General features: G+C 39.3%; 2 protein-coding genes across 8 annotated transcripts in view; one reads left to right on the top strand and one right to left on the bottom strand.

The window, feature by feature from the left end:
* LOC116808883 (uncharacterized) overlaps nucleotides 1–25,362 on the top strand; it is a 116,705-nt gene that overhangs the window by 21,041 nt on the left and 70,302 nt on the right. The window lies entirely within an intron of this gene.
* The window catches only part of FGD5 (FYVE, RhoGEF and PH domain containing 5), an 80,077-nt gene that overhangs the window by 15,531 nt on the left and 39,184 nt on the right, over nucleotides 1–25,362 (bottom strand). For both annotated transcript variants that reach the window (XM_030282774.3, XM_072934890.1), the window contains exons 6-14: nucleotides 19,643–19,794; nucleotides 17,683–17,839; nucleotides 17,169–17,256; nucleotides 14,250–14,300; nucleotides 12,692–12,750; nucleotides 8,486–8,557; nucleotides 6,916–6,984; nucleotides 2,439–2,522; nucleotides 852–931 (exon numbers count right to left, since the gene is read on the bottom strand). In XM_030282774.3, the coding sequence (XP_030138634.2) occupies nucleotides 852–931; nucleotides 2,439–2,522; nucleotides 6,916–6,984; nucleotides 8,486–8,557; nucleotides 12,692–12,750; nucleotides 14,250–14,300; nucleotides 17,169–17,256; nucleotides 17,683–17,839; nucleotides 19,643–19,794 (812 nt within the window). The remainder of the gene's footprint in view (nucleotides 1–851; nucleotides 932–2,438; nucleotides 2,523–6,915; nucleotides 6,985–8,485; nucleotides 8,558–12,691; nucleotides 12,751–14,249; nucleotides 14,301–17,168; nucleotides 17,257–17,682; nucleotides 17,840–19,642; nucleotides 19,795–25,362) is intronic.

Below are 25,362 nucleotides of genomic sequence, written 5' to 3'. Positions count from 1 at the left end.
TGTTGCACACTGTAGTTGCAGACTGATAGTGGGAAAGTCAGTACTTAAAAGCACTGAAGACCTTCTTTTTTTAAGAATTAATTTTAATATCACTGTAGTGTGCTATACCTTTTGTAATAAACTTTACGTGGAAAACAAATCAGTTACCTTTCTGCTATAGCTGTATGTAAATTAGCGGGATAGTTTTGGTCTAGAACCATAAAAAATACAGTACACTGCTATCTTCTGTTCAGAAACTAATCTACAACCTCTTTTTGGCACTGGCTTGGGATCCTAGGCTGGAAATCTTGACTCCAAGTTGCAATCAATACTAGCAGTATGCAAGCTCATTAGTGAAATTCCTTTTATTAGAAAAACCCATGAGGTTGCCAGTAAGGTTTAATTTTGACTTTGATGCTTAAGCACTATTATATACTTTTATATCTGTTGCATGGTATTACCTAATTACTATTTTCTCCAGGAGTTTTACAGTCCTAGAGGTATCAGGTAACAAGAGAACTTATAAAAGGGAGATATAACAGACTCCTAGCATTGCAGGGAAATAATGTAAAAGATAATGGAAAGTACCCAGGCTTCTTCTTTCCTTTCTCTTTACGATATTATCAAGACCCAACTTGTAGTTTTTAGGGAGCACACTGATTGAATTAGTTACAGTTTATGAGCCTTGCATTTATAATGAATGTTGATTGTGTAATCAAGTACTCATCCATTGTCTGTCACCAATAGCAGACTGAAAAACACTAGTTAAAAAAGAATGAGATACCATTTTATTCTTGGGTACTGGTTGGACTAACCTAGAGATACAGCTCTAGAATATAATACTCTCTGCTCTAGACAACTGGGAACAGTACCTTGCTGACAGGGTCAGGCAATGTTCATCGTATTCAATCTTCAAGATATTTTGGGCTTTCTCTATCACTGGGCGACTGACCTAGAAACAAATGCCATGAAAACATGAACGTGGACATGAGTTAAACTGTCTATAACCAGTACACTGCACAAGTCTCAATGCATATGACCTCTTATATCCCAACTATCTGTTTCATATATCAGTGCAAAAAGATGGGCATTAGGGGTTTTTTTATTGCTGTTGTAATGAAGTATGATCTCTATTTCAATACGATGGTATGCTGAAGGGAAAAAAATCATATAATCCAGTCAATAAGGATTAAGTATCTATGAGGGTTCAGTTTTAATATGACAAACATAGGAGACGTTTAGTCTGCCAAGTGTCAGAGCATTTTGGTCTATGCTTGTAATGAACAGAAATCACTTTTTTTCTGACATGCAGGCATTATACAGTGAAGCACTTCAGTCCAGCAAATGCATGTCTGCAGCATGGCTCTTTAACAGAAAAAAAAAAAAAGAAAAAAAACAAAAAGCCAACTTAAAAGCTACAGCTCAGCTAAAATCTTTTTCCCTACCATGGAGTATATTAGTAGCCTGCTAATAGCAACAGGTTCATGGTTTCACACATCATTTTTTTCAACAAGCATCATTATGATAGTGACTCAGTGTTTCAAACGTACCTCAGTAGGAACTTGCTCCACAACTCCTTTTCACTAGACGGTAGAATATTTTGGCAGTTCCTAGGAATTTCTGGGATCCTTGAGTTAGTTTTAAACTCTTGGGTCCCTGGGGTGATCAACCCCTGCCACCTTTTCACAACACCTTAAACTTCCTATGTCATTCCACTGAAATTAATGATTAGTAATTCTCATCTTGTGTGTTTTCTAGATCATCAGACTCTTGACTTGTCACTTCAAATCCACTTTCAAATAAATTCAACTTGGAATATTAGTTATAGAGCAGTTATGAAGGTCCAATATTTCCTGTTGCGTAGGTTCTGATGCCAATGAGTACTCAGGGAGTGTGAGGACAGCTTAATTGTGTTTGTAATTTATAAATTTATTGAAGAAGAAACTGGTTTCATATCATTGCATGAAATTGCTCCGAATACACCTTTTCCCCATAAAGTTGGCTAATTGTTTTTTTTAACCATTAATGCTTTTGATGAAAACAGTTAAAAGGCACATGAAAACCCACCATGTGTAAATTTTGAGTAGCAGGAGTTTAAAACCAGGCAGACTAAGCTCTAGTGAATATATTGAAGGGAAAAAGAATGCATTGGCTGGATACAAAATGGGATAATAAATCTTTTCTTTTCCTTGCTTCATGATTGGAGGGTAACTGATTTTAGCTTGCATTATTTATGCAGTCTGAATAAGGCTGTCATACTAAGTCACAGACTTAGAGATAATATTTTTATGTTTATTTTCTACAGTTTTTCCTTCTGTCTCCTGTAAGAGACAAGGGAATGCCCTGATAACAGGTCCGTCCCCTCTTTCCTCTTGCTGGATATGAGACATAAGCCAGCAAAGCACCAGCAGTTCACTATAAAACTTTAATTCAAGCTTTTAATACAGATGAATCATTACCTTCATGCTTGACACAGCTAAAGTGTTTTTCAGTCGGTATTTGCCATCCTTCTGGGGATATGTGTACAGCAGAACATCATTCATCTAAATGAAAAGAAAGACAAAAATCAGTAATTTGCAATATGGCTTGCAGGCTTGCCTGCCCATTCTCCTATGGGGTATACCCGGAACAAGCTGTAACTTGATGAACTGCTGGGACTGTTACCTAACCCTAACCCTTTCCTAATAGCCAGCTTCATGACCCTCTCCTGACAGCTTCATGCTGTTTCCTTGCATTCTGTCAGAGAGCAGAGACTGGTGTGCTCCTCTACTGCCCCTCCTGGGGGAGCTGCAGACCATGGTCAGGTCTGATCTCAGTCTCCTCCAGGCTGAACAATTCAAGCGGCTTCAGCCACTCCTTGTGTGACTTCTCCTTCAGATCCTTACCCATCTTTGTGTTCCTTCTTTGGATGTTCTCTAACAGCTTTAGCTCCTTATACTGTGGTGCTCAAAACTGCTCACAATACTCCAGATGAGGCTGCCCCAGTGCAGAGTAGAGCAGGACAATCCCCTCCCTCGCCCAGCCGGTGATGCTGACCCTGATGTGCCCCTGGACACGGCTGGCCCTCTTGGCTGCCAGGGCATAGCTGGCTCATATTCAACTTTTGCTGACCAGGACTCACAGGTCCCTTTTCACAGTGCTGCTCTCCAGCCCTAATTGCCTAGTCTATACTACAGGGTTTCCCCTTCCCAACACTAGTCCTTGTTAAACTTCTTATGGTTGGTGATTGCTCATCTTTCTAATTCATTGAGGTTTCTCTGCAGAGAGATGCCCTCAAGGAATTCGACAGCTTCTCCCAGTTTAGCATGATTGGCAAATTTACTTCGTATCCCTTCAAGTGCTGCATTCCTGTTGTTCATGAAGATATTAAAGAGCACTGGCTCTAAAATGGGCCCTGCAGCACCTGGGCACTAAACCCAAGGAAGTGAACTCCTGAAAGAGATTTTCAGGATCCTGACATAATCTGCTAAAATGCTTCTTGAATAGCAAACTCAATGTTTTAAATGTATTTTAAAAGTTATATATCTTTTTAAAAACTTGCTTAATTTTTTTTTTTTACTGTTGATAAAGGATGACACTATGGTACATACCATTATCACGACAACCTTGATTAATATCCCAAGATTTTACTAAACATTACTTTGCTTTGTAATTGCCCATTTTTTTAATGGTTTTTTTTTTTTGTCCTTCTTTTTTTTCTCCCCTATTTAGCAGTAGGCTGTGATTTGGAGGTCTCACTAGCTACAGCTTGACATAGTGAAGTCATGACAAATACTTCAAAGCTTGTGAAGCAAGGCAGACATATTCATGAAGAAATAAAGGGTTTGCACTCACTGTTGTTTTCTTTGCAAAGACCTTAGTGATGGCCATATGAATGGTATGGACAGAACTAGTATTAGTACCCGTGGTTTCATGCATCCTCCTGCTTCAACTGTCCACTGCTCCCTCAAGCAGTGAGGACTGGCTGATGATAAAGGCTGATCTTGCAGACTCTCAGAAATCTGCGATAGAGGAGATGGACTGCTAGAACCCTATGGGAAGTTCCCACAAGCCCTTGGACTTCAGACATGCTTCTTGTTTGCAAGAATACTTTTGAATAATTGGGATTTGCAGACTGCTCAGAATTTGATATTGGAGCACATACCCTTTTTCTTTTTCTTTCACAGAGAAAGAAGGATATGTCTCATCTTTTATTCCCTTTTCTTCTGTTACTGCTTTCCTTTCCCCCACCTTCTTTTTATAATTCTCTCTGTTGTGACAAGTATCTAGTAACATTAGAGTCAGTGCAAGTTTTCTAATGAACAGTGTTCAAGATGATTGATCCACACAAATTTAAGCCCTGCTGAACAAATTTAAGCCCTGCTGGCATCCATATGTAATATACTCTGTATAAAAGCTTCTACCACATGTTTGGTTTTTCGGAATGTTTTAAAGGCTAGCTAATTATGAACCCTATGAAATCTGAGATAAACATGCCCTGAGTGTCAGTGGAGCAGTCTGAATGTGTGCTCGAGCTGTGTTTTTCAAGCGGCAACTCCAAAAATCTCCTATACTCCAACCCTGCCAGATATAGTATTAAACAGTGTCCCATTTGATAGCAGCTTCCTGCAACCCATTTTCAAAACAAGTGGTCTTTGTAGAGAAATTCTTAGAAGGGTGAGATAAGAGACAGGCTCTGAGTTGCAAAGCCTTGTGGCTGGGGGGCAGTTAGGGGACCTGCCAGTTTCAGCAGCCCATACTGTGCTGCACAGAGGCCACAACATCCTTGTAAACAGAGACTGGACTCAGGAAACAGACACACAGCAAAACTCACAAAACATCCTGCCAGGAAACACCAGATTGAACAATACCATCAGCCTGCACAAAACAGCCAGCTCAAGTAACATTTTGAGACATACGACATACACCTGCAGAAACATTTGAAATTTGTCTTTACAATGTCATGCATATATGGCCTGTGCACAGATATACAGTGCTCCTTATGGGCAGATATATATTCAGAGCACACCACTAAAGCACACTTTGAAAGCACAAGCCAAGCAGGAGTCTGGCACACACCCAAGTTTTACAGCCTATTCTAGCTGCAACTTCAGTTTGATCAGCTCATCTCCTGGGATGTGTAGGGATTAACCTCAGGGTTAACCTTCAGTGTGTACTCTTGCTCTGAAATTCTCTCCAGTTCCTGGTCTTGATTTAGTTTCAGTCAGAATAATTTTGCTACTAAGAACTTCAGAAAACGCTATTCATTTAAAAATCTCCTTGGGATAGTGAAGGTAAATACACTTATTCCATCAAAGCTAAGCCAAACTACATCTATTACATGCTATCTTCTGGTGATCTTTTTGAGTTACTGCTGACATGCAAAGCATTAAAAAGAAGTTCTGAAAGATTTGGGGTTTTATTAATACAGAAACCTGAGTTTTGCAAGAGGTTTCAAAGGATTATAATATGGTTCTTAGAAGATAAAGGCTTTAAATAAATGTCAGTTTTAGAAGACAGTGTTTAGGAAATTATTCTACTCTTGGGGTTTTGGCATGGGTTTTTCTTCCACAGAAATCACTGAACCCGAAGGTAGATACTTGCCAATAAGTTTCAAGTAGTTTCAATGATCCAGTCACCCTCTCCCCACCCCTACTATTGATACAATACAGGAAGCCTGCAGTGATTGCAACTTCAGTATGTTAGATTAAGAAAGAAACCAGGTTTATTCATCTCTTGGTTCTTGAAAGTGACCATTAAGACTAGCTCCACTCCATTCATTGCATGACAGCACATTTGGTCACAGTTTGCCTTGCTGACTGAAAGGAAGAAAAAACCACTTTTTATGAATACTGAGAGCATCTATTAGCAAGATATTGGCTACTGTAATATCTCCAGCTGTCAAGAGGCAGTTCTCTCTCTGCAGTTAACATCTGACTTTGAGCATCTGAACTTTCCCCAGGAAATCATTCCTAAACTAGAGAGTGCCAGAAAGTAATTTCTGTGCTTGCTCTGTTCCAGTAATTTTGGCCTCTTGTGACTTGTGACCTTTAAGTTGATACAACCATTTTGGATGACTTGAAATTCATATAAATTTACCCCACATTTAAATTACTTTCCTCTCAGCATTTATTATCAACCTGATTTCTGATCTTCCTTTAAAATTCTCTGTATCAGTTACAATAGCTAAGTTTGTAGCACTTTAGTTTTTGCTATAGTAATGGGTTATGATGGCAGCAACAAACACACTGGAAGACTAAATGGTAGTGATGTCTTGGAATTTTGTCCCAGCTTTAGCCACAATTGCAAAATAATTTTGAACACTAGCAAAGGCAAGTGTTTCAGAAGAGAAATCAGTAGGAATGTATTTATCATATGTTATTAAGTGGTCATCAGTAGACTTCAGAGTTACTGCTGCTGAGAACATTATTTCTTAAGGCCAGCTTCTAGAGTTTCTGGCATAGCCTTTTTCCCGTGACTGCAACAAAGTCATGATTTTGACATTTATTGCACTTGTTACAGTCCATTGATGCTGACTCTGTAAAACAGAACCACAGTGTGACCAAAGGAAATTTTCAGCTATTTTAGCAGTAGGGTATTTTCTCTTGCTCCCGATTAAATCTTCAAAGGTCTTAGGACTTTCAAGTATGCAGCTTAATTCCTGAAGGTACTCAGGAGTTCTCATCTTCCTCATCCCCTTGAAAACTTGCACTTCTTTGCAGAATTACATCCTGGTGAAGGCTGTATGTAACTGGGGCACAACCGGAAGGTTGCACAGAATATATTCCTGTATGTGGGATGTGTGAAAGGACTACAGCCCTGTTAGCAACAGGAACTAACTCACCACATCACTGTTGATGGTTCAATGACTTGCAGTCTAAAATCTCCCAGGCTTCAGGGTTGCATAAATGCATGGAAAGATATGAGAGAGACAGTAAAAATATAAAAAGATCTTACCAAGAACAAATGTCGAGGATGCCTGTTTTTGCCAGAGATTTTCATCAGGGTTCCCTCTTTAACAAAGATCTGAAGGAGAAAACAGCAGATTGTAATCCTGAGCTTTCATTCTGAATCTTACTGAGAAAAGAGAGTATTTCTCCTGGGAAAGGAGATACTTCAACGCCATTCATCAGCACAAGAGATAGAGAACCTCAACACTTGTTTCTAGCCTTACTCCTTGTGATCTGGCTTAGTCTTTGCCTGGGTTAGCTCTGCTGCCCTTCATGGCTTGCATTTGTATCAGTACAAAATGGGTTGGAAAGCCATTTGTCCTCAGCCCACTCTTTCTGCAATGTGGACTGTGCTCAGAGGTGGTATCACAGATTCAAAGCTAACATGTAATGAACTTTAGACAAGAATTCTTGTCTTTAAAAGTCCTCTAAAATAGGCAGATCAATGAGAAAAACTGAAACCTTGGGTTTTAGTATGCTACACCATCTTAACTATACCTGCATATATAATTTGTATAATTTTGCAAGCACAATACCTTTTCAGTCCATCTTGTTACTATGTATGTTGGTAGGACTGTGTAAAAGCAGCTAACCAGCAAATTAGAACTTCATTGCAATAATGTTTGAAAAAGTCTGCCATAACTAACTGAACTGCATCAGTGGATTAACAGTCATCTGCTCTTTTCAGATGGAGAACAGAATCTAGTGTACTTTTCCACTCTAGACTAGTTTATAATCAAAGAGACAAAGCCTGTAAATTCTGTATGCTGGGCTTTGCAGAATTTTTTAAAGCATTACCTGGTAAGGGCAAGTGAGAATACTGATGTTAGAGAGAAAAACAAATATTTGCAATATTGGGCTGATGAGTATTCTTATGCTATGAATATGCTTGCTTTGAAAATGGCTTTATTAATTTTGTTAAAGATATTGGTGGACTGAAGGGAAAATCAGAGTTGCAGAACTTAAGAAAGAAATCTTTTGAAGCATAGAAGCAGGTTGGAGCTGAGGAAACTGGACAGGTTTGAAAGTCAGAAGAAGAAATTTGCATTTGATGTGGATAGCAAGACAGCTGTACATTCTCTCATGTTTCTGTTGATATGTTGCTTAAAAACAGCATATTATATTAAAAACACCATGAGGGAATGGTGAAAATATAAATTTGGAAAAAAATTAATTGCCTTAATTCAAGGTTCTTAGCCAGCTGTATAAAGCACAGAGCCTTTTCAGGCTGAAAGCAATTCCTGATAGAGTTGCAGCCTTTTGACAGGAGTATATAAGGAGGAAAGCAGTAGCTCCATCAAAATACACCACACTTGGGGTGTCTGAGGATTGCTGAAGTGAAAAGCCAAATGGCTGCTCTATGTAAAAGTAGAGATAATGCATGTCTTTCTCAGCATGACCTTCTTTATGTGCACTGCCAGAGTGATGTTTTTTACACAAACCAGTGCTCCAACTTGTATCACAGTAGCTCAGTAAATAACATCTGTAGGCATCTGAAACATGGCCATCCACACAGAGATATTGCTGGCCAGAAAGAATGCCTTTACCACCACCATAGGTGTGCCTGCAGCACTCACCCTTCCTGGCTGGAGGAGGCCACTCTGCCCTCTTACACTGTGCTCAATGTGTACTAGCTTTTGCAAGTTCTCCTGGAAAAGAAAAACAACATTTAGAAGGCTGCATGGAGACTGTTTTTATGCAAGCAGGCAAATTTTCCCTCACCCCTCCTTACCATTTTATTTCTTTAGAACTGATATTACAGAATTAGATTTCAGAGAGAACTGAGACAAAGGATTTACACCCAGAAAGTCTTCTTCCTACCTTATGGATTTTAAAAAACCTCATCACCTGCATCTGCTGGGACCTTCTACAGTTCTTTTACCTGAGATTCCCCAGTGCACCTTCCAAAGGAACTGCTAACTTCATATGGTATTTATACATCGGCTTCTTTGCCGACTTTCTGGCTCTGTGAACTAATAAAATAGGGACAGAGACAAAGTACAGTATCTGCTCCAAAGGCCTGTGCATAAGAGCCATGACACAGATAATCCAAAGCATACTTTGATACTTTCAGACTGTTGCTAGGATTATCTGAAGATTTACATTCTGTGATAATGGATTAATGCCTTTGAAATAAGGGACTTAGAGGGTACACTAAGTAAGCAGGCAATGAAGCTGTGTTTCTGTTTGGATGCTTTGCAAAAACTAGGAAGTTTATGATTCAACTCTGATACTATTAACTATTTACCTGGCCTTAAAGTACAGTCAGTCAGCGGGCACTGGCACCAGGCATGAACTTATCCATGAAGGTGGTAAATAAGATTAACCTAGGTAAATCTGTGTTCCCATAAAGAAAATCAGGTGAAAGTAAGAAGAAGGGATGTCTGTACCTTTTCAATATTGCTAGTCTTCCAATCTCCTTCCATTTAGCAGATTAGGCTGTTAAAATAGAGGCTTGTGCATAGGATTCAGCTGTGGTTTTTATCTGATCAGAGCAGTAGAATGGGCTGCCCAGCAGCAATGAGTCCTCACTGGGATATGCCTAAAAATTAGGAGTCTCCTATCTACGTTAGCCACTTTATCCTGTATCCTCAGTTATACACCCAGATAAACTACAGACTAAGGACCATACTTGATACAGCTTCATGACCTGACAGCCTTTTAGAACAGTTTTCTACTTCAACAGGCAATGGTCTGTTTCCCTTTGCTCCACTGACTGGCATTAATTTACCCCTGGGATTAGTGAGACTTGATTAGATACTTGCTGTATCTGCCTGATACAAATCAGTCATGTCTACAGCATCAGCTAATTAAGAAAGTTATCACAGACACCAGAAGGAGCATATCCAAGTTAACAAAATGAGGCTAATTTACCCTGGATTTCAGCTAACACAATTCATGTACCTATTTAGGCTTGCTTTTTGAATAAGCCTGAACTCTCCCTATCTTACTGCCCTAGTGAAATATTGCATTTGTTTAGCATGATACTTAGTTCTTAATGAGTAAGTGGATATCAAATACATGAAAATACCTACAAGGCTTGACCAGCACAGGGCTTCACTGTGCCCATGCAATGTAACTGACACTTGACACATGTTCAAGAATTTGAGCTGTCAGGTATCTCTTTTGCAATGCAGGAAGTAACAAATGGATTTTTCCAGGTCACTTCTAAAATACTATAGGCAAATAAAATAGAAGCAACATATAAAGCAATAGCACAAGAAATACCAGGGATCGTGAGACAGCTGACCTTTGCAAAAAGTATTTGCAAAGGACTTTCCTGTCCCTGAAGGGTATTTTAGCCTGGCAAAACCTGTCCAATTGGCAGCTTCCACAATGAAAACCTGTTTTTCATCTGCAGAAAAAAACAGTGTTCTCCTGTGAGCACACTCATGCCAGTGCTAGTACTACTCATCTGGGTTTCTTCAGAGTGAGAGAAGTTGCAGCAGCCCAGCTTTTCTCAAGATTGCTGGCAGAGGAGCCTGTTGAAATGCTGATGTTTGCAACACAGACACATGTTCACCAGGAAACGGACAGAGAAATATTGAACTCATTTCCTGAAGGAAGTCAAACACCCATCACATGTGCAGGATAGTGGTTTATCTGGGAATGTGGACAGCTGAGGGGGGGGGGGGGGCATAGTTTCCTGTCAGTTCCCCAAAATTCTGAGTTTATATAGCTTTCTTCATTGATCTTAAAACTATCATCATTCTTCTTTCAAAGATCCTTCACAATCCTACAATTAAGGATTAAAAGCAAAGCAGACAGTACTGCAGAAGTGGGTGTCAGAAATACTGCTGTGGCCATTTTAGCAGTGAACTGCAGCTTCCATAATTTTATCATGATGTCTATGCAGCAGGAACGCCTCTCCAAGGAATCCACCAGCTGTCAATAGCAATAGTGATTTATAGCTCTTAGCAGCTCAGGGCCTCTAATAAATTGTAGATTTTCAGAGAGCAGTACAAACCCTGCTTAGTTCATCTCCTGGAATTACAGATAGGTATAATACTCTATGTGGTGATGGTTTGTGCCTTGTACTTCTGTTTGTACATCTGTAAATTGAAAGTAATATTTTCCTGCATGGTTAAAAATGCTGTGGAGATAGTTACGGTCATAATTTGCTGGAAAATCCTGGGTTAAGTTCCCAGAAAAAACTGCTAGGGTCTTATTATCATAAAACAACAAAGAAAGCTAATAATGGGCCATTGATATTCTGTAAAAAATGTAGATCCTAATTCAGTGCTCCTATGAGCCTAATTCAGTGCTCCTGTGAGATTTTTGGAGTGTCATTTGATGAGTTGGTACGTGGGAACAGAAATCTTCCTCTTTCCAGGTATATGCCAAGCCTAAATTATTTCTTAGAAATTCAGCCAGGTACCTGACAATTTATTAATGCTCTAAAATAAGTGGCATTGTTAAGTTTCTTCTGTAATTAGAGTAATTATTTTCTTTTATGTTTTTTTTTTTTTTAAGAGAGAAATAAAAGAAGTGCTGGTTGTGGATTTTTGTCTGGGATTTTAATTCAGGAGGATAATCTCTGATTTAGCAGAAAATTGAACTTTGTTTCTCATGAGTCTGTGCTTTCATAAAACCCCGCACATTCACACAAAAGGGAAAGAAGAAAATTTTGTTTCATCTCTTCCACACCAAAGTTTTGAAGAAGAGTAGATGTGCTCTGATGATATGAGAAAAAATAAGTGTAAAAATCTATTTGGAATTTGTGATGAAATTATTCCAAAACACACATTATTAATAGCAATTATTATACAGTCTGTGACATGTATAAGACTCAGATGATACAATGATGTTCTTCAAATTGAAGCATGGATTAGTAGAGAGAAAATTATTTCATGGCAATGCAACACAAATTTGATTTTGGTCACTTACATATACTTCTAACGTCATAAAATTATTCATATAAATATCCCATATATCTTGAGTGAAATCTAAGGAAGCAGAGGTGCCAGGATCTTGATCTGTTAGGAACTGACCTCTTAGAATTCTGAACCTCTAAGACAGATATCCCTAAAGCTCTGAGATTTTTCTGGAAGGTTTTCATGAGATCTCAGTTTTTTTATTAAATATTTATTTTGTTACAAAGACTGCTTTAATAATGGAAAAATATTATTAGAAATTCTTTGCCTGAGGAGACAGAAAATCAGAATGAAACCAGTTGAAAACTGCTTAGTAAGTCTGTCGTTTCAGAGTCTATTTTACAGAGGGGTCAGATTACATTTCTTTCTATGATAAAACTCTAGGCTTGTTAGACATCTTCCCTGCAACCTACATCTGTTCTTTCATCTTCATAACCGATTAGTGTGTTCTTCCCTAACAATTCATGTGCACTCATTTTTTCAGCCTTAAAAGCCTACCTGAAAACAAGCTCTTACTAAGAAGATTGATATTTCACTCCTTTCCTTCATCTGCATCATCTTAATGGGATGTTTTCTCTTTGTCTCTTGAATTTCATGTTTGGATGCCTGAATGATTATTTACAACCCTCTCACTACTCAGAAAATGAAATAATAAAGAAGTGAGTTGAAACCCAGGAGGGAAAAAAAGCCTCCTCTGTGCTATTGGCTATCATGTCTTACATCTTTCAAAGCTGCACTAAAAGGCACAGACCAACTTCACATCTGCAGTACTGTAAACCAGATCTGCATAAGCCCTTGAGTCTCACCTTGGTGGAGGCTTCAGCATCTAGCAGATATATGTATTCACTTGAACAGATGTGCAAAAAACACACTACTGATCAGGGGAGCATGCATCATGGTAGGACTCACCGCCTGGAGCATGCTGTCATTGGCTTGGTCCGTGATTTCAGAAACAATGAATAAGGCAGCTGAGGGATGAAGGAAAACAAACACCATAGATCACACAAAAGAGTAGAAAATTTACTCAAATCCCTCCTATTTGCAAAGGCATCCTTTGGCTTCTTTGTCACTTTCATAATGCAACAGCCTAGCAACTCTGACATGGCACATGGTGATGTCTCCCCTTCCTCCCTTTATCATTCTCTTATGCGAAACTGCATCATGCCTGTGCTGACCCAGAGAGCTTATAAGGTCCTTTTTACGCACCAAGGATGGCACTAAATATTTTTTCTAATGTTTTCTAATTGCAGAGATGAATGTAACCCAACTTTAGCCACCAAATAGCATGGCAGTGTTAACTGTACCTCTTACTCCTGAGAGAGAGGACATGTCATCCTTTTCTGACAGAAATGTGTATGAAGTGGTGACACAAATTAACTCCTGGATTCTCCACTGGCAAGTAACCTGGGCTATGACATGTTTGCTGGCACTGAGAGCAGTGGCGTAACATGGTTCAGGTCCCAATTTCACATCCCTTCCCCTGTGGTATAGGGCTTTCTATCAATGTCTGGCCATAACTTGGGAGCATGCTGGCTAGGAATGGCACAAGCATCTTCTAACCAAAATGAGATAGGCAATTGTGGTCAGAGGGCTTGAGTGTCTGCCTTGCTACTGTTTACATTAGTGCTATAGCTGTAGTTCTACCATCAGTGACTAGGATCCTAAATCTTGCATGAGTCTCTGCTCTTGGGCAGAATAAACTGACTTTCAGTCAACCACTGGCTTTATTGCTATGAGTTGGTTTGAATTTATAATCGGTAGAAGAAGGGTGAATTGATTTCATTAATATAATGTTAATGCTGCTTACTCCAGCCTGGAAAATACTCCCACACAGACATCACAACTAAATCTTGCTTTGATTTCAGTGGGAGTAAGAGACTTCTGCTTTATGTATTTAATGTGTTTTAAAGGATGGTGTTAGCAGTGGATTTGTTCCTGATTTTGCAGAACTGCTTTTTATGCAATGTCTTTCAACTTTATGTAGCCTTAAGGAATCTAGACTACAGATATGCATTTCAAATCTCCTTGCTTTCTTCCAAGTTCACTGAGCACAGCAGGCATACCATAGGTAATGGTACACAATCAGGCAGGGGGAGCCATCCGAATTGATTTTACAATGACCAGGCCACATATTTACAAAGCCAAAGAGGACTACAATTTCCTCAATGACTGGGGCAAAACTACAGTGTCTGCAGGATGCCTGTATAGATGTTTTCTTCTTCTGTAAATTCCATCACACCAAAACTATAGGAAGCCCATATGTTTCAATTAAAAATAAAAAAGCTATGATTCTTGACCTAAATAACTTGTCTAAATTAGTAATCAGTTCTTACAGTTTTACATCTAACCTATTAACGCAAAATCTTGAAAATAATCATCTTATATATACTACCAGTATAGAAATCTTGCACCTCTTTAGAAGCAATGTTAGCAAAACAGAAGTTTTCTTCTACCAATTTTATTTTACCTTGTGTGGCTTCATACTCTGTAGAATCAGGACAAAGATTATTCAAGTAATCTGTAGTAAATGATCAAACAAACACAGACATCCAACAATCAAAATTCAGATCAATACAATTTGTAGTGTTGTTAGTTAAAACATTAAATCCTAATCACAAAATCAGACACTGGTTGGGTTTGGAAGGAACATTAAATATCATCTTGTTCTAATCCCTCTGCCATGAGCAGAAACATCTTCCAGCAGACCAGGTTGCCCCTAGCCCCACCCAACCTGGACTTTGAATGCTTCCAGGAATGCAGCATCCACAGTAATATCTCACAGCACTCTATTCCCAAATCATTAAGTGCATATATAGCCTTTTTCCAAAGCAAAATTCACCTTTGATAGCATTTTACTTAGAAATCAATGCAAGAGAATTGATACAGATTTGGGCTCACATAACGTGGGAGGTATAAATAAACTGTGTCAAAAATGTTTCTCAGTCAAGAGAATTGCTGAGTAGCACCACTTTCCAAAAAACTCTTATTCTAATGAATTCTGATTTCCCATCTGAATGAATGCTGTTGGCTATATTTGCAGTTAGACTAAATGAATCATATGCTTTTTATGGGCACAGGAAGGAGACACTAGTTCTGTACAAGCAGGGTTCAAATCATTACTACCGAACTCAATCATAATCTGAAAATAGATTCTGTAAGAAAGATAAAATAGTGCTTAGTGTGACGGGACTTATATTTGCATTATATACAAACCTTTAACCAGTGTTTTTTTGGACTACTTTTCTTAGACCACCTGTTATTCTGTGTCTGGGTCTTTATGCTTTTAAAGACTGTAGTATGTAAATGCTACAATTTAAAAACCCTAGCCTGGAAATACTTCATTCTTATCTTGCTGATTAGTCCATCAAAGAACTACACCTCTGTGCTGAGAATGGTGCTGGGCATGGATGTCTGTTCCCTTGAATGTCTTATCCATACACTATTCTTTTTCTAGTGCTGTGGCTTCCCTGGCATCCTGAACTTCACCTGGCTTTCACCTGCTTTCTAGAAAGCCTCTGCCTGCACTCAGGCAGGCAGGAAGGGGTTAGGGTTAGGCAATATTTAATGTTCCTTTTCACCACTGCAAGCTCTGTCCTCAGCTATGGACTGAGTGGACAAATCCTTTCGGTTGTGGTGCCATAAGTGGTAATCAATATCCTCATAAATACCCTTCCTTATCTGGTAGAATCAGCCAGTTATCACACAGGTACACTTGAGAATCTAAAGGACTGCATTATTCCAGACTCATTCCATCCTAGCAGTCAAAGAGGGGCTTGGTTTCTTGAGGTGAAGAACTAAAGTAGTAAACTTATTTTCTGTAGTGTCTTAATTCAGTAGACTTCATCTCAGTATACACAAAAGCTTTCATTTCCCCAGTTAGTGTCAGTACATGGAACAAGGAGGAGCTCAAATTGTTTCAAGCATAGATGGAATCCAATCACTGGAGCTTCACTGAAGCCCTTCCAGCTGTCTCACAAAATACCATGCTGCATATTTGCAATTTATCTTGTGGACCACAGAAATGGGAAAACAGAGAATAGAAGGGCTATTTCTAAGAGGTATATGCCAATTCCTTTCACAAAAATGCAGTATTTGTGTGCATGCATCATAAACGCTATGGATCACGAGAGACTGCTAAGTACTGCAAGCCACAGGTCTAGGAAGTTGCCCTTAATGTAGACACACCAAGAGAGGGAAGAAACTCTGACAGAAAGTAGGTCCTACTATTGGAATCCAGTGTTCATTTGTATTGTTTGTACTGAAGAAACAAACCCAGCTGTGAACAATGAGTTGCATCCTTGATCAAAGTGTCTGGAGCAAGATTAAATTGCCAGTAATCTGTGCTGTTAATAAAATTTTCATATGGTCACTTTGTTCTGCTGCTTTTATAGAAACCCCTTCCAGTATGCTGTGCCCTTCATCGGCTGTATGGGCAGGATTTATGGCTTCCTTTTTACTGTCCCATGCATAACTACTCTTGTGTCCTTGTCCACCCACACATATGCATACTTCCAAAATATTTCTCCATCTTTATGTCTATGCATCCTTGCTCTTTTTTGTTCTGACTAAATTACATGACAACACTGAGTTTCATTGTTACATTTCACTATTTCCTTCCCTAGCCAGTTCTAAACTTTGCAATTCCTTCTAGGGGCCACATTCTGCTTCAGAAAGCCTACTCTCCTCACAGGCTCAGACTTACTAGATTTGGGGTGGCTTGCAGAGAAGGAACTTAAACCTCCTTGGAGAGACTCAGGTAGTAGTTATACATATGGTCCTGAATGTAAAGGGAAGGAATAACTATAAATGTAAAATTTGTAAGTGTACTGTAAAATGTAAATGTATATCTCTGCCTGCTATAATGCAGTAAAATTGGACTGTTTTTTTGACTAATCACTAGCTTTTGGTGTACTGTGCATAGAACTTACAGTGCGGTACTGGGCACAACTGTTGATAAGAATATGGCACTTGCCACTGTCACAGAGGATGAAGTTCAGTGTCTCCTTGATGAGGTCACCTGTCTTCCACTGTCTCTGATAACTACACTCGACATAATAAAATAAAAAATCATACCTATTTGTTGCTAGTCAGGCTGAACTCTGCCTCTCCTAATTCACAGAAGGAAAAAGCCAAGAAGGAATGGCTAAAAGCACCTGACTATGCTTTTTTATGGCCTTTCAACATGGCTGTCCTGTAGAAGTGCCTGCCTCTTCCCAGGCTGCCTGAGACTTCCTGAATCCTGAACAAAGCATATTGAAGTTCTCAGGAAATCCTGTACCGCTTTAGCCCTATTTTAGCTGTTACAGCATCAATATGTAGCACAGTGGAGGCACAGAACATCAGGGCAGTGTTTCTATTGGATTCTTTTGAGAGTGATTTTACTGACCTGTGAGCATCACACGATACTGGAAGACACGGTGTACCACTTTCAGAAGCTGGTGTTTCACACTGTAAGGGCTGTTACTGGAGCTCTGCTGTCCTCAGCGAAAGGGAGGAAACACAGACGTCAAGGGGAATGCGAGCTCAGCAGCAAATTGTCATCTTAGTTTTAATCCTAGTTATTAACTCTAACTCATCCTCAAAGAGCTTGGTAAGTTAATAAGTGACTGAGAAACCATGCCAATAGGTTTCAGCAAAATATACTCACAGATCTGTAGATTCACCAACACAAATTCTGTATACACACACGGGAGTGTGTGGGCAAGAGAGACAGAAACAAACACAGCATGCAAAAGTGAACTTCTCACTTCAGTTTTAGCACCAGGGCTGTGAAAAAAGACTATTCTTCCATTCCACCCTATGTGTGAACATTGGTGAAGTTCCAGAAAAAAATAAATCCTTGAGTAATCCCCATGGCAAAGCCATGCATTAGTGCACATAAAAATCCATGTTAGCCTTACCTCAAACTCCTGAATCATGGTAGCCAGTTGGGAATATTTAAGGCACATTTCATCTAGCAAAGCCAAATTCCTGTCAAATTGCATAATGTATGCTGTGTGGTGATTCAGCCTTGATTTTCTGGAGAGAAAAATATCAGCAACTTTCTGGTGTTCAGCCCTAAGTCCACAGAAAGAAAAGAAGCAGCAAATAAACAAATAAATAATTAAAAGTAAAGAAGTAGACCCATACTTCTTGCTTATTGTATTAGGCCCACAGTGGCTTTATACACTGTGCACTAGGCTGAACAGCAGGAACGGCGTGCTTCAGGACAGACTGACAACACTACAGGCTGCTGTAGCATGGGCACCATGGGGGCTGGTCCTTTGGCTGTGCCTCAGCGATAGCAGCACGTGAGGCTCCTTTCAGGACATGGCTCCTGCTCTGTAGCAACTACACTGCTCCTGTAAATAGACCTTCCAATTGCTGCAGTGCTTTGAGCACTGTTTGTGAGGGAGAATATAACATTTGTTGTAATATCAGATCTTCAGCTCTCCTTCACTGCCTGATTCTCAGCACTGCCTCACTGTCATCTGTCTCAGTATTCAGGTGCACAGCGTTGAAATATTTATAAAGCATGTATAAGGAGAGAGCAGAACAAAATCTGAGTTCACAAAAGAGGAATCATACTTAAAAGAGGAACGTGAGTTCCTGAGGATGTCCAGAGCAACAGAGCATCTGGGGGAGTGCAATCACAGGGAAGAGCTTACTGGAAGCTTCAAGTGTGGTAATGACCTGGGAAACCTATTTGAGTGCAGGCGTATAGCATGTATGTATATCTGTTGTGCTGGCAGCATTTGCAATACAGTCCTCTTTTATCACCAGTGCCACACAGTAGTTCTGGACAGAGCTCTTAGGGTATTTATGGTTGCGTTCCTTTTGTCTTAGGGAACTGGCAGCATGCTGTTAGAGTAGGTTCTGGCTTCTTTAGACATTTTAGATTCCAGAAACACTATTCTAAATGTATAAATGATAAATCATCGGTGATACTTTTTAAGTCTTTCTCTCAACAGTCCCTTGATGGGCACAAACCAAAACACAGTTCCCTTTAGCCTCTCCTTTCCTTGTTGTATGCTTTGATTGGGAAGAGCAGGGCTGCAAGGAGACCTGTGCCCTACATTAGGATTGTTACTGAAAAATTCTACTCGTTTAACTGACTTCCTTAATTGCTCAGTGTCTGTGCAGAAATAGGATCATCCACTCTCAGTGAACAATGCCTCCTGGAATTTGGCAAGTTGGAGTTGTGGGGCTTCATGGTCCATCATTCAATAGAACTTGTCAGCCTGGCTTAAGTCAGGGGTCTCCTCAGCTGAACGAATTTTGGAGCATTGTCTGTCCTATTCATAGTCTTATTCTCTCATGTCCTATTCATGGTCTTATTCTCTCACCTTACTTTTCCCTGTAAGGATGTTTGATGGAGTCCCATTAAAAGGCTGCCGGAGTCCGTTTGGCTTGGAAGCCTAGGGTAGTGGATCCCTGCCTTGGTGCTGGGAGCAAGGGGCTGTCCCTTAACTGAGACCTACACAGCTGCTATGTAGATTTCTGTAAGCAGATGATACTTAGGATCCATTCTGATGCAAGCTGTTCCTGCTTTCCACAGCATGAGTCTGTGACCTTCAGGCCATGGGTGTGAAGCCACTTGGTGATGACTGAGAAGTGGCAGGGGATAATGCCTATGAAGCTGGCTGTTCTCACACTGACTGATGGGGCCATTTCAAAGTCACAGGCTATTCACTGCACACATATTTCAGTATTTGATTTCTTAGCCTGACAGCCTCTATATTTACTTCCTTCCTGTCTGTATGCAAAATCTGCCAAAGTAGTTCAGATTCTACTCTTTTCATTTCTGCTGGGATGGTCAAGGGAACACAAATGAATTCACCAACCTGCTGCGGAGGGTATGTAATGCCATTCTGTACTTGCCATTTAAGGACTCTCTCTTCCAGTTCTTCCAGGATGTCTTGGTGTAAGTCATAAATTTCAGGGAGTTCACTTAAACCTTGCTTGAGTTTAACTTCCTCTTGTTCATTTTCATCATCATCTCCAAGGACTTTCAAGATACCTTCATAGAAATCCTGTGAACAGCATTGAAATGAGGCAAACAGACTTTAAATATATTTTCTGAAATTATTATTACAATTTCTTGGTTCCTAAACTATGCTTTCTAAGAATTAAAAGATATGCTATCAACAGCAATGGTGTTTAGTACAGCAAGGAGATCATAGAATATGTTTTCTTTCATCCATTAGTTCATACACTGTTTCAGCTGAATTCCACAATGCTATCAACCTAAAATGGAACAGTTCACCAGATCAAGCCATAAGACCCTTATGTATATAATGATTTGGTATCTTTTTATTTACCTTGCCTTTCCCCCTGCTTTTGTGGGTGTGATTTTTTTCATTTTTTACAGTGTTTCTTAACCCAAAATGTAATTTTTAAAAATGAAGGGTGAGATTCTCACATCATTGGATCCAACATCTTGACATGAAAAACATGAACAACTACATGTCTTGTGCTAGAAATTGCACTAGCTACACTTCTGAACTTAAAATTTAAGGTATGGAACAAACAACTTTCCGTACGAAACCTGAGTTATTTCTTCCTCATCTTAGAAATGGTTTTAGTCATGAAATGGTTTATAAATTATGTAGGCATAGGGGCAATTTCCTCTATTTTAAAATATAGCCCCCTCTAGTACATAATAGGGCACCTATTTCAGAGGGCATAACAAAATACTTTCCCAGGTCTGAGTTGCCAAGAAATGAAATTCTGTTGCCTGAACTTTTAGGGACAATCTTATTAACTTCCCTGGCCCATACTGGAATTTATCATGGCATTTCTTATGACTCTGGCTTCTGTCTATTTAATTTTTTTTTTAAGTAGATAGAGTTATTAAGGAGGAGTCTAAAAAGAACAGACTTCCATAAAACTTGCAAATGTCCAGGTATGAGCAACTCATCAGAGTATGCTTCACTGTGCATCTGTACTTTACATTGGATTGCCCACTTTGGACTGATTAAATCAAGGTTGATGTATTGATTTCAGCATGGTGAGATCTGATTGGTATGACTGTGATCCTGCTGAAAGGTTCTGCTCTTACAGAACAGGAGAGTCTAGTCAGAGAACTAGAACTCAACAGAACAATCAGTCTAGTCAAACAACAAAGAACTCAACTTCAAAATTCCTCTCTCACAGATAGGAACTGACTCCAGGCAAGATCAGGTTTTAGCTTCCTCAGATTTATTCTTGGCATGTCTGTTGTTACTGTCAACTGCAATGTCCACACTGGCTCTCTATGAACTGGGATGACTGGATTATCTAATGGATAATAGCCAAGAGTCACAGATAGAAAATGTTGGGGGTTTTAGCAACTATAACAGCTGAAACATTTGTTTTCTGAAAAGCCACTAGAACAAGGTAAAAAAAAGATCATGATGACAGTTTTCTTTTTGATTAACTACATCCTGAATAAAACAATATAATAAAGATTTCTGAAAAACTACTACTATATTTCCTAATTATCTGGGTCTAGTTTCTGCAACATGTCCTGCCCCAGTACCATAAATAATCCCAATGTTGTGCTATTAAATTTCCAATTTTTTTCTGATGTGAGTTAGCCTATCTAAGTTCACGTTTCAGCCAGTGTATAATCCAGAAGTCTTTCAAGCAACTAAACCAATCCACCTCTCTTCTGGATGCTTTAACTAACTCAAAGGAATCTGCAACCTTTCAAAGCCCTCAGTCATCATAATTAATCCAGACCAGGGAAAAGGAAAGAATCTAAAGGGTTCTCTCAGCTTATTGTGCCTAGACAAGTGAATAGTTTGTAGTTCAATAGTGATGTGCTTAAGTAATCTATTACATTACAGAGATGTCATCTTTTCCAAATTAACATCAAACAGCTCTGTATCTGTCCACTTTCCACCACAACAAGCAACAGGACTAACACTCTTTTCCCACAGTGTCTCAGTAGATTTAATTAGTTATTAATTGTCTGTCCCCTTGATTATAATGAATTCTCAGACAAATAATTAATTCCAGTTGCCTGGATAACCAGCTTTCTAATGATTAACAAAAACCCTGGAGCATAACAGTAATCACTATAAATGTCCATTAAAAATAATTATGTCAGTGTTGAAAATGCTGAGTTTCTGTGAGGCTATTAATCAAATGCAAAGTGCTTTTCTAGTCTCAGTAACTGTAATTAGTCATGGCACCTGAAGATCTCCAAGTCTCTCACAAAAGCCCGATGTCTAAGTACAGGAGGTACTAAACACTGAGTCCATATAATTCTCTGACAGATCAAAACTTTCTTAAAACAGCTTCATGAACAGAAGTTGTTCAGTTCAGGGATCTGGTGTGATAGCTACAAAGCTCAATCTAATCCAGGGTTCGATAAGCCTATAGATTTCACACCAGTCTTATGCCTGTACCTGCATGTGCATGGGAAAGCACAACCCAAGCTGCCTAGGTGACACAGAAGGTTAGCAACTCAGCTATAAAAATACATTTCTGAAACAGAAACCTTTTCATTACATTTTGAGCATCCATAAATAAGTGCTTTATAGCCATCAAATAGCCAAATCCTTAACATCCCTGATATAAACCCTACAAATAATGAAGTGAAATGAAGAGGATCAAACCCTACAGTCACAAAGGTTGTTGGTTTGGAGTTTTTTCCTTCTTTTGTTTGTGAACATCACTAATACACACAAGTTATGTCTTTTCCCTCCAGAGATGCCTCTGAAGAATTCTTTTCTCTACTGTAAACAGGGACTGTAACCTGAAGTTTGTTATAAGAGTATGAGACCAGGAGGAATTCAGGGTTTCAACAAAATTTTATGGTTTATGCAGAGCTCTGCCTAACTGGCATACAATTAGCTCTTGGAAGAGAATCTGACTCCCTCTTTGAGGTGATGAGCCTCCCCACAGAATGCTGGGATATGAGATGCTTTACTGATGCTGGGAGTGCTGGTTGACAATAGCAGGAAACAGGGTGTGAGGTTTTGGGTGAAAAAAAAATAGGTACGTGGCTCAAGGCTACAGAAAGGTAGCCCAATTTACCTAGGATCAGCAACCTTGATAATTTTGTAGCAGGCAGTTGTTTCTCGGTACTCTTTCAAAGAAGTCAGCAATACCAGCAACCAGAGGTTTTTGGGAGAGCACTTATCAATAAAGTTCTGTACAGGATTCAACATCTGTATGAAATGTGATATTCTAATAAAAGGGAAAGAGGTGTAGTTAATGGGACAAGAGTTAATTCTAGGTTTAGCTTCCAGGCTTTTGTGAACAGATGCAGAAACAGTGGGTTTGTCTATAGTTTCTCTCCAACAATGGGGGTGAATGTGCTTTGGAGTCCACCTGCAAATTTCAACTGTAGCAATCCTATATACATGTAAACAGACATTTTGCAAGACGGATACATCCCATACACGCTGTTATCATTTCTGTGGTTCGGCCCTGCTGCTAGTTAGCCTTTATTAGCTAAATTAGTTAAATGAGAACAGTTAACCTTGAACGAGAGCAGGACTCTAATGAAAGGAAGGAAAACCAATCCCCTGTCAGCTAAATGACTTATCAGGCAGGTAGTTTACCCTGGAGAAAAGAAAATATCTCTCTGTACATATATACATACATATAAGTATATGCTATGCTGGGTGACTCTTTTACTTCAACTTCTACTTGAAAATAACTTGGAGTGCAGTAATTCATTCTGGATTCAGAATGTCTGTTTATTTTTTTTATGTATATAACAGAACAGGCCAAATTAGATCAGTTTATCCAATGGGGATGAATGAATCCCAATGGGGACTACTACAACCAGTCTAGTAGAGGTAGTCAGAAAATGATAGGACTGAAGTTATTTTCTACCTTTACTGTAAAAAGCTAATGGTTCTGCCATCTGCAATGGGTTGAAAGCAGCTATGACTATTAAAAAGCTGAGTACACAAAAGAAGAAAAAGTTGGGATTTTGACTTACAGGTGTAGCTAAACAGATAGCTCTGTTTGAAAGAAGACCTTTTAGAATTGTCCAAGAAATGCTGATCAGCTGCTAGATTTGCTTGGGTTTCCTTTTTTTCATCTTCTAAAGCACTAGCATAGACAATTCTAATCTAGTCATAATGAAAATCCTAGTCCTTGCATATTGACTACAATGGCAGGAGAACAGAATGAGAAGGGAGTACACTGTGGGAGGATGGATTGTGAGAGAATAAAGATAGTGCTGAAGGCAATCTTGTCCCTGAGGAGTTGCAGCTGTACAGAAAGGTAGCCCAATTTACCTAGGATCAGCAACCTTGATAATTTTGTAGCAGGCAGTTGTTTCTCGGTACTCTTTCAAAGAAGTCAGCAATACCAGCAACCAGAGGTTTTTGGGAGAGCACTTATCAATAAAGTTCTGTACAGGATTCAACATCTGTATGAAATGTGATATTCTAATAAAAGGGAAAGAGGTGTAGTTAATGGGACAAGAGTTAATTCTAGGTTTAGCTTCCAGGCTTTTGTGAACAGATGCAGAAACAAACAGATGCAGATGTACTAATTACCAAAGAGTTGGAACAGCCTTGCCTTTAATAGGTCACAGCTGTGTCCAATAAGGATGGGCCAATAAGGATGGGTGTCACAAAAGAGTGGGTTAGCTGGTCAAGAAGAGAGTTGAAGTCAGTTGGCTGTGCTGCTGTGAGGAGTAAGGGTTAGGTGGTTGTGTTAGGGATACCGAGGGCTAGTATGTGCTGCTAGGGACAGAAAGTGTTAGGTGGTTGTGATAGGGACAGGAAGAAGTCAACTACCTGTGCAGAAGAAAGAGAAGAGGAGTCAGCATTGCGAGGAGCTGCCCGTGAGAACTCACAGAGAGACGGTATGAAAGTTTTACAGTAAGATGACAAACTAACAGTGACAGTCAGTTTCCATCCACCGTCAACTGGTGCCGAGCACTGACACCAAAAATTGGTGGCCAGTATGGGGATGGATCCTGATGGTATGCTACCATTAATATTGTATTTGCCAATAGTAATTTTTAGTCCTATGGTTTGATAAGCAGTTCCTCTGCAGATTGAGGTTCCTTCTTACTGGCTTGCAGCATAGTGTTTCTAGCATCAGGCCTGCATTTAAGCTAGAAACTGTGATGTTCTAGTAGAAAATGATGATTGTAGAGCAAAGCCATTCTTTATTAGTCCAAGAGAAATAACTGAAACAAACAGCATTTCTGTGAACAAAAAGTGCACATTATACTAGAAGGAACAGATTTCTAGATTGTGGCTGAATTAGAAAAGCTCTGAATGCCTGCAGTCTAAGGATTATGGGTGACCTTGATTCTAGGTCTTGAAAACAAAGTCTCAACTTGCTCTTTATTGCATTGTCTCATTGGGAGGAACAAAAGTTCTACAAAGCAGACTAGAGCTGAACTGCTTCCCAGATTTTGAATTAGCTTCATATTGTTGTTAGCAAGGTAAAGAAATCTTAAAAGGACACGGTGCAATGCTTTCAAGATGCTAATATTGAAAGTTCTTGCAGTCACCTGCCAGAGAAAAATGATGTAAATTTACACAAAGCAGAGGTCTGACCTCTACTACTGTCATGGCTGAATCAGCTTTTCTGCACAGATCTCTAGTCTGTATTAAAGAAAAGGGAATGGTCTGATG

This window comes from Taeniopygia guttata, chromosome 12 (genome assembly GCF_048771995.1).
Source record: "Taeniopygia guttata chromosome 12, bTaeGut7.mat, whole genome shotgun sequence".
NCBI classification, from domain to species: domain Eukaryota; kingdom Metazoa; phylum Chordata; class Aves; order Passeriformes; family Estrildidae; genus Taeniopygia; species Taeniopygia guttata.
The sequence above is the reverse complement of the archived record's forward strand: the minus strand, read 5'-3'. Positions and strand labels throughout refer to the sequence as shown.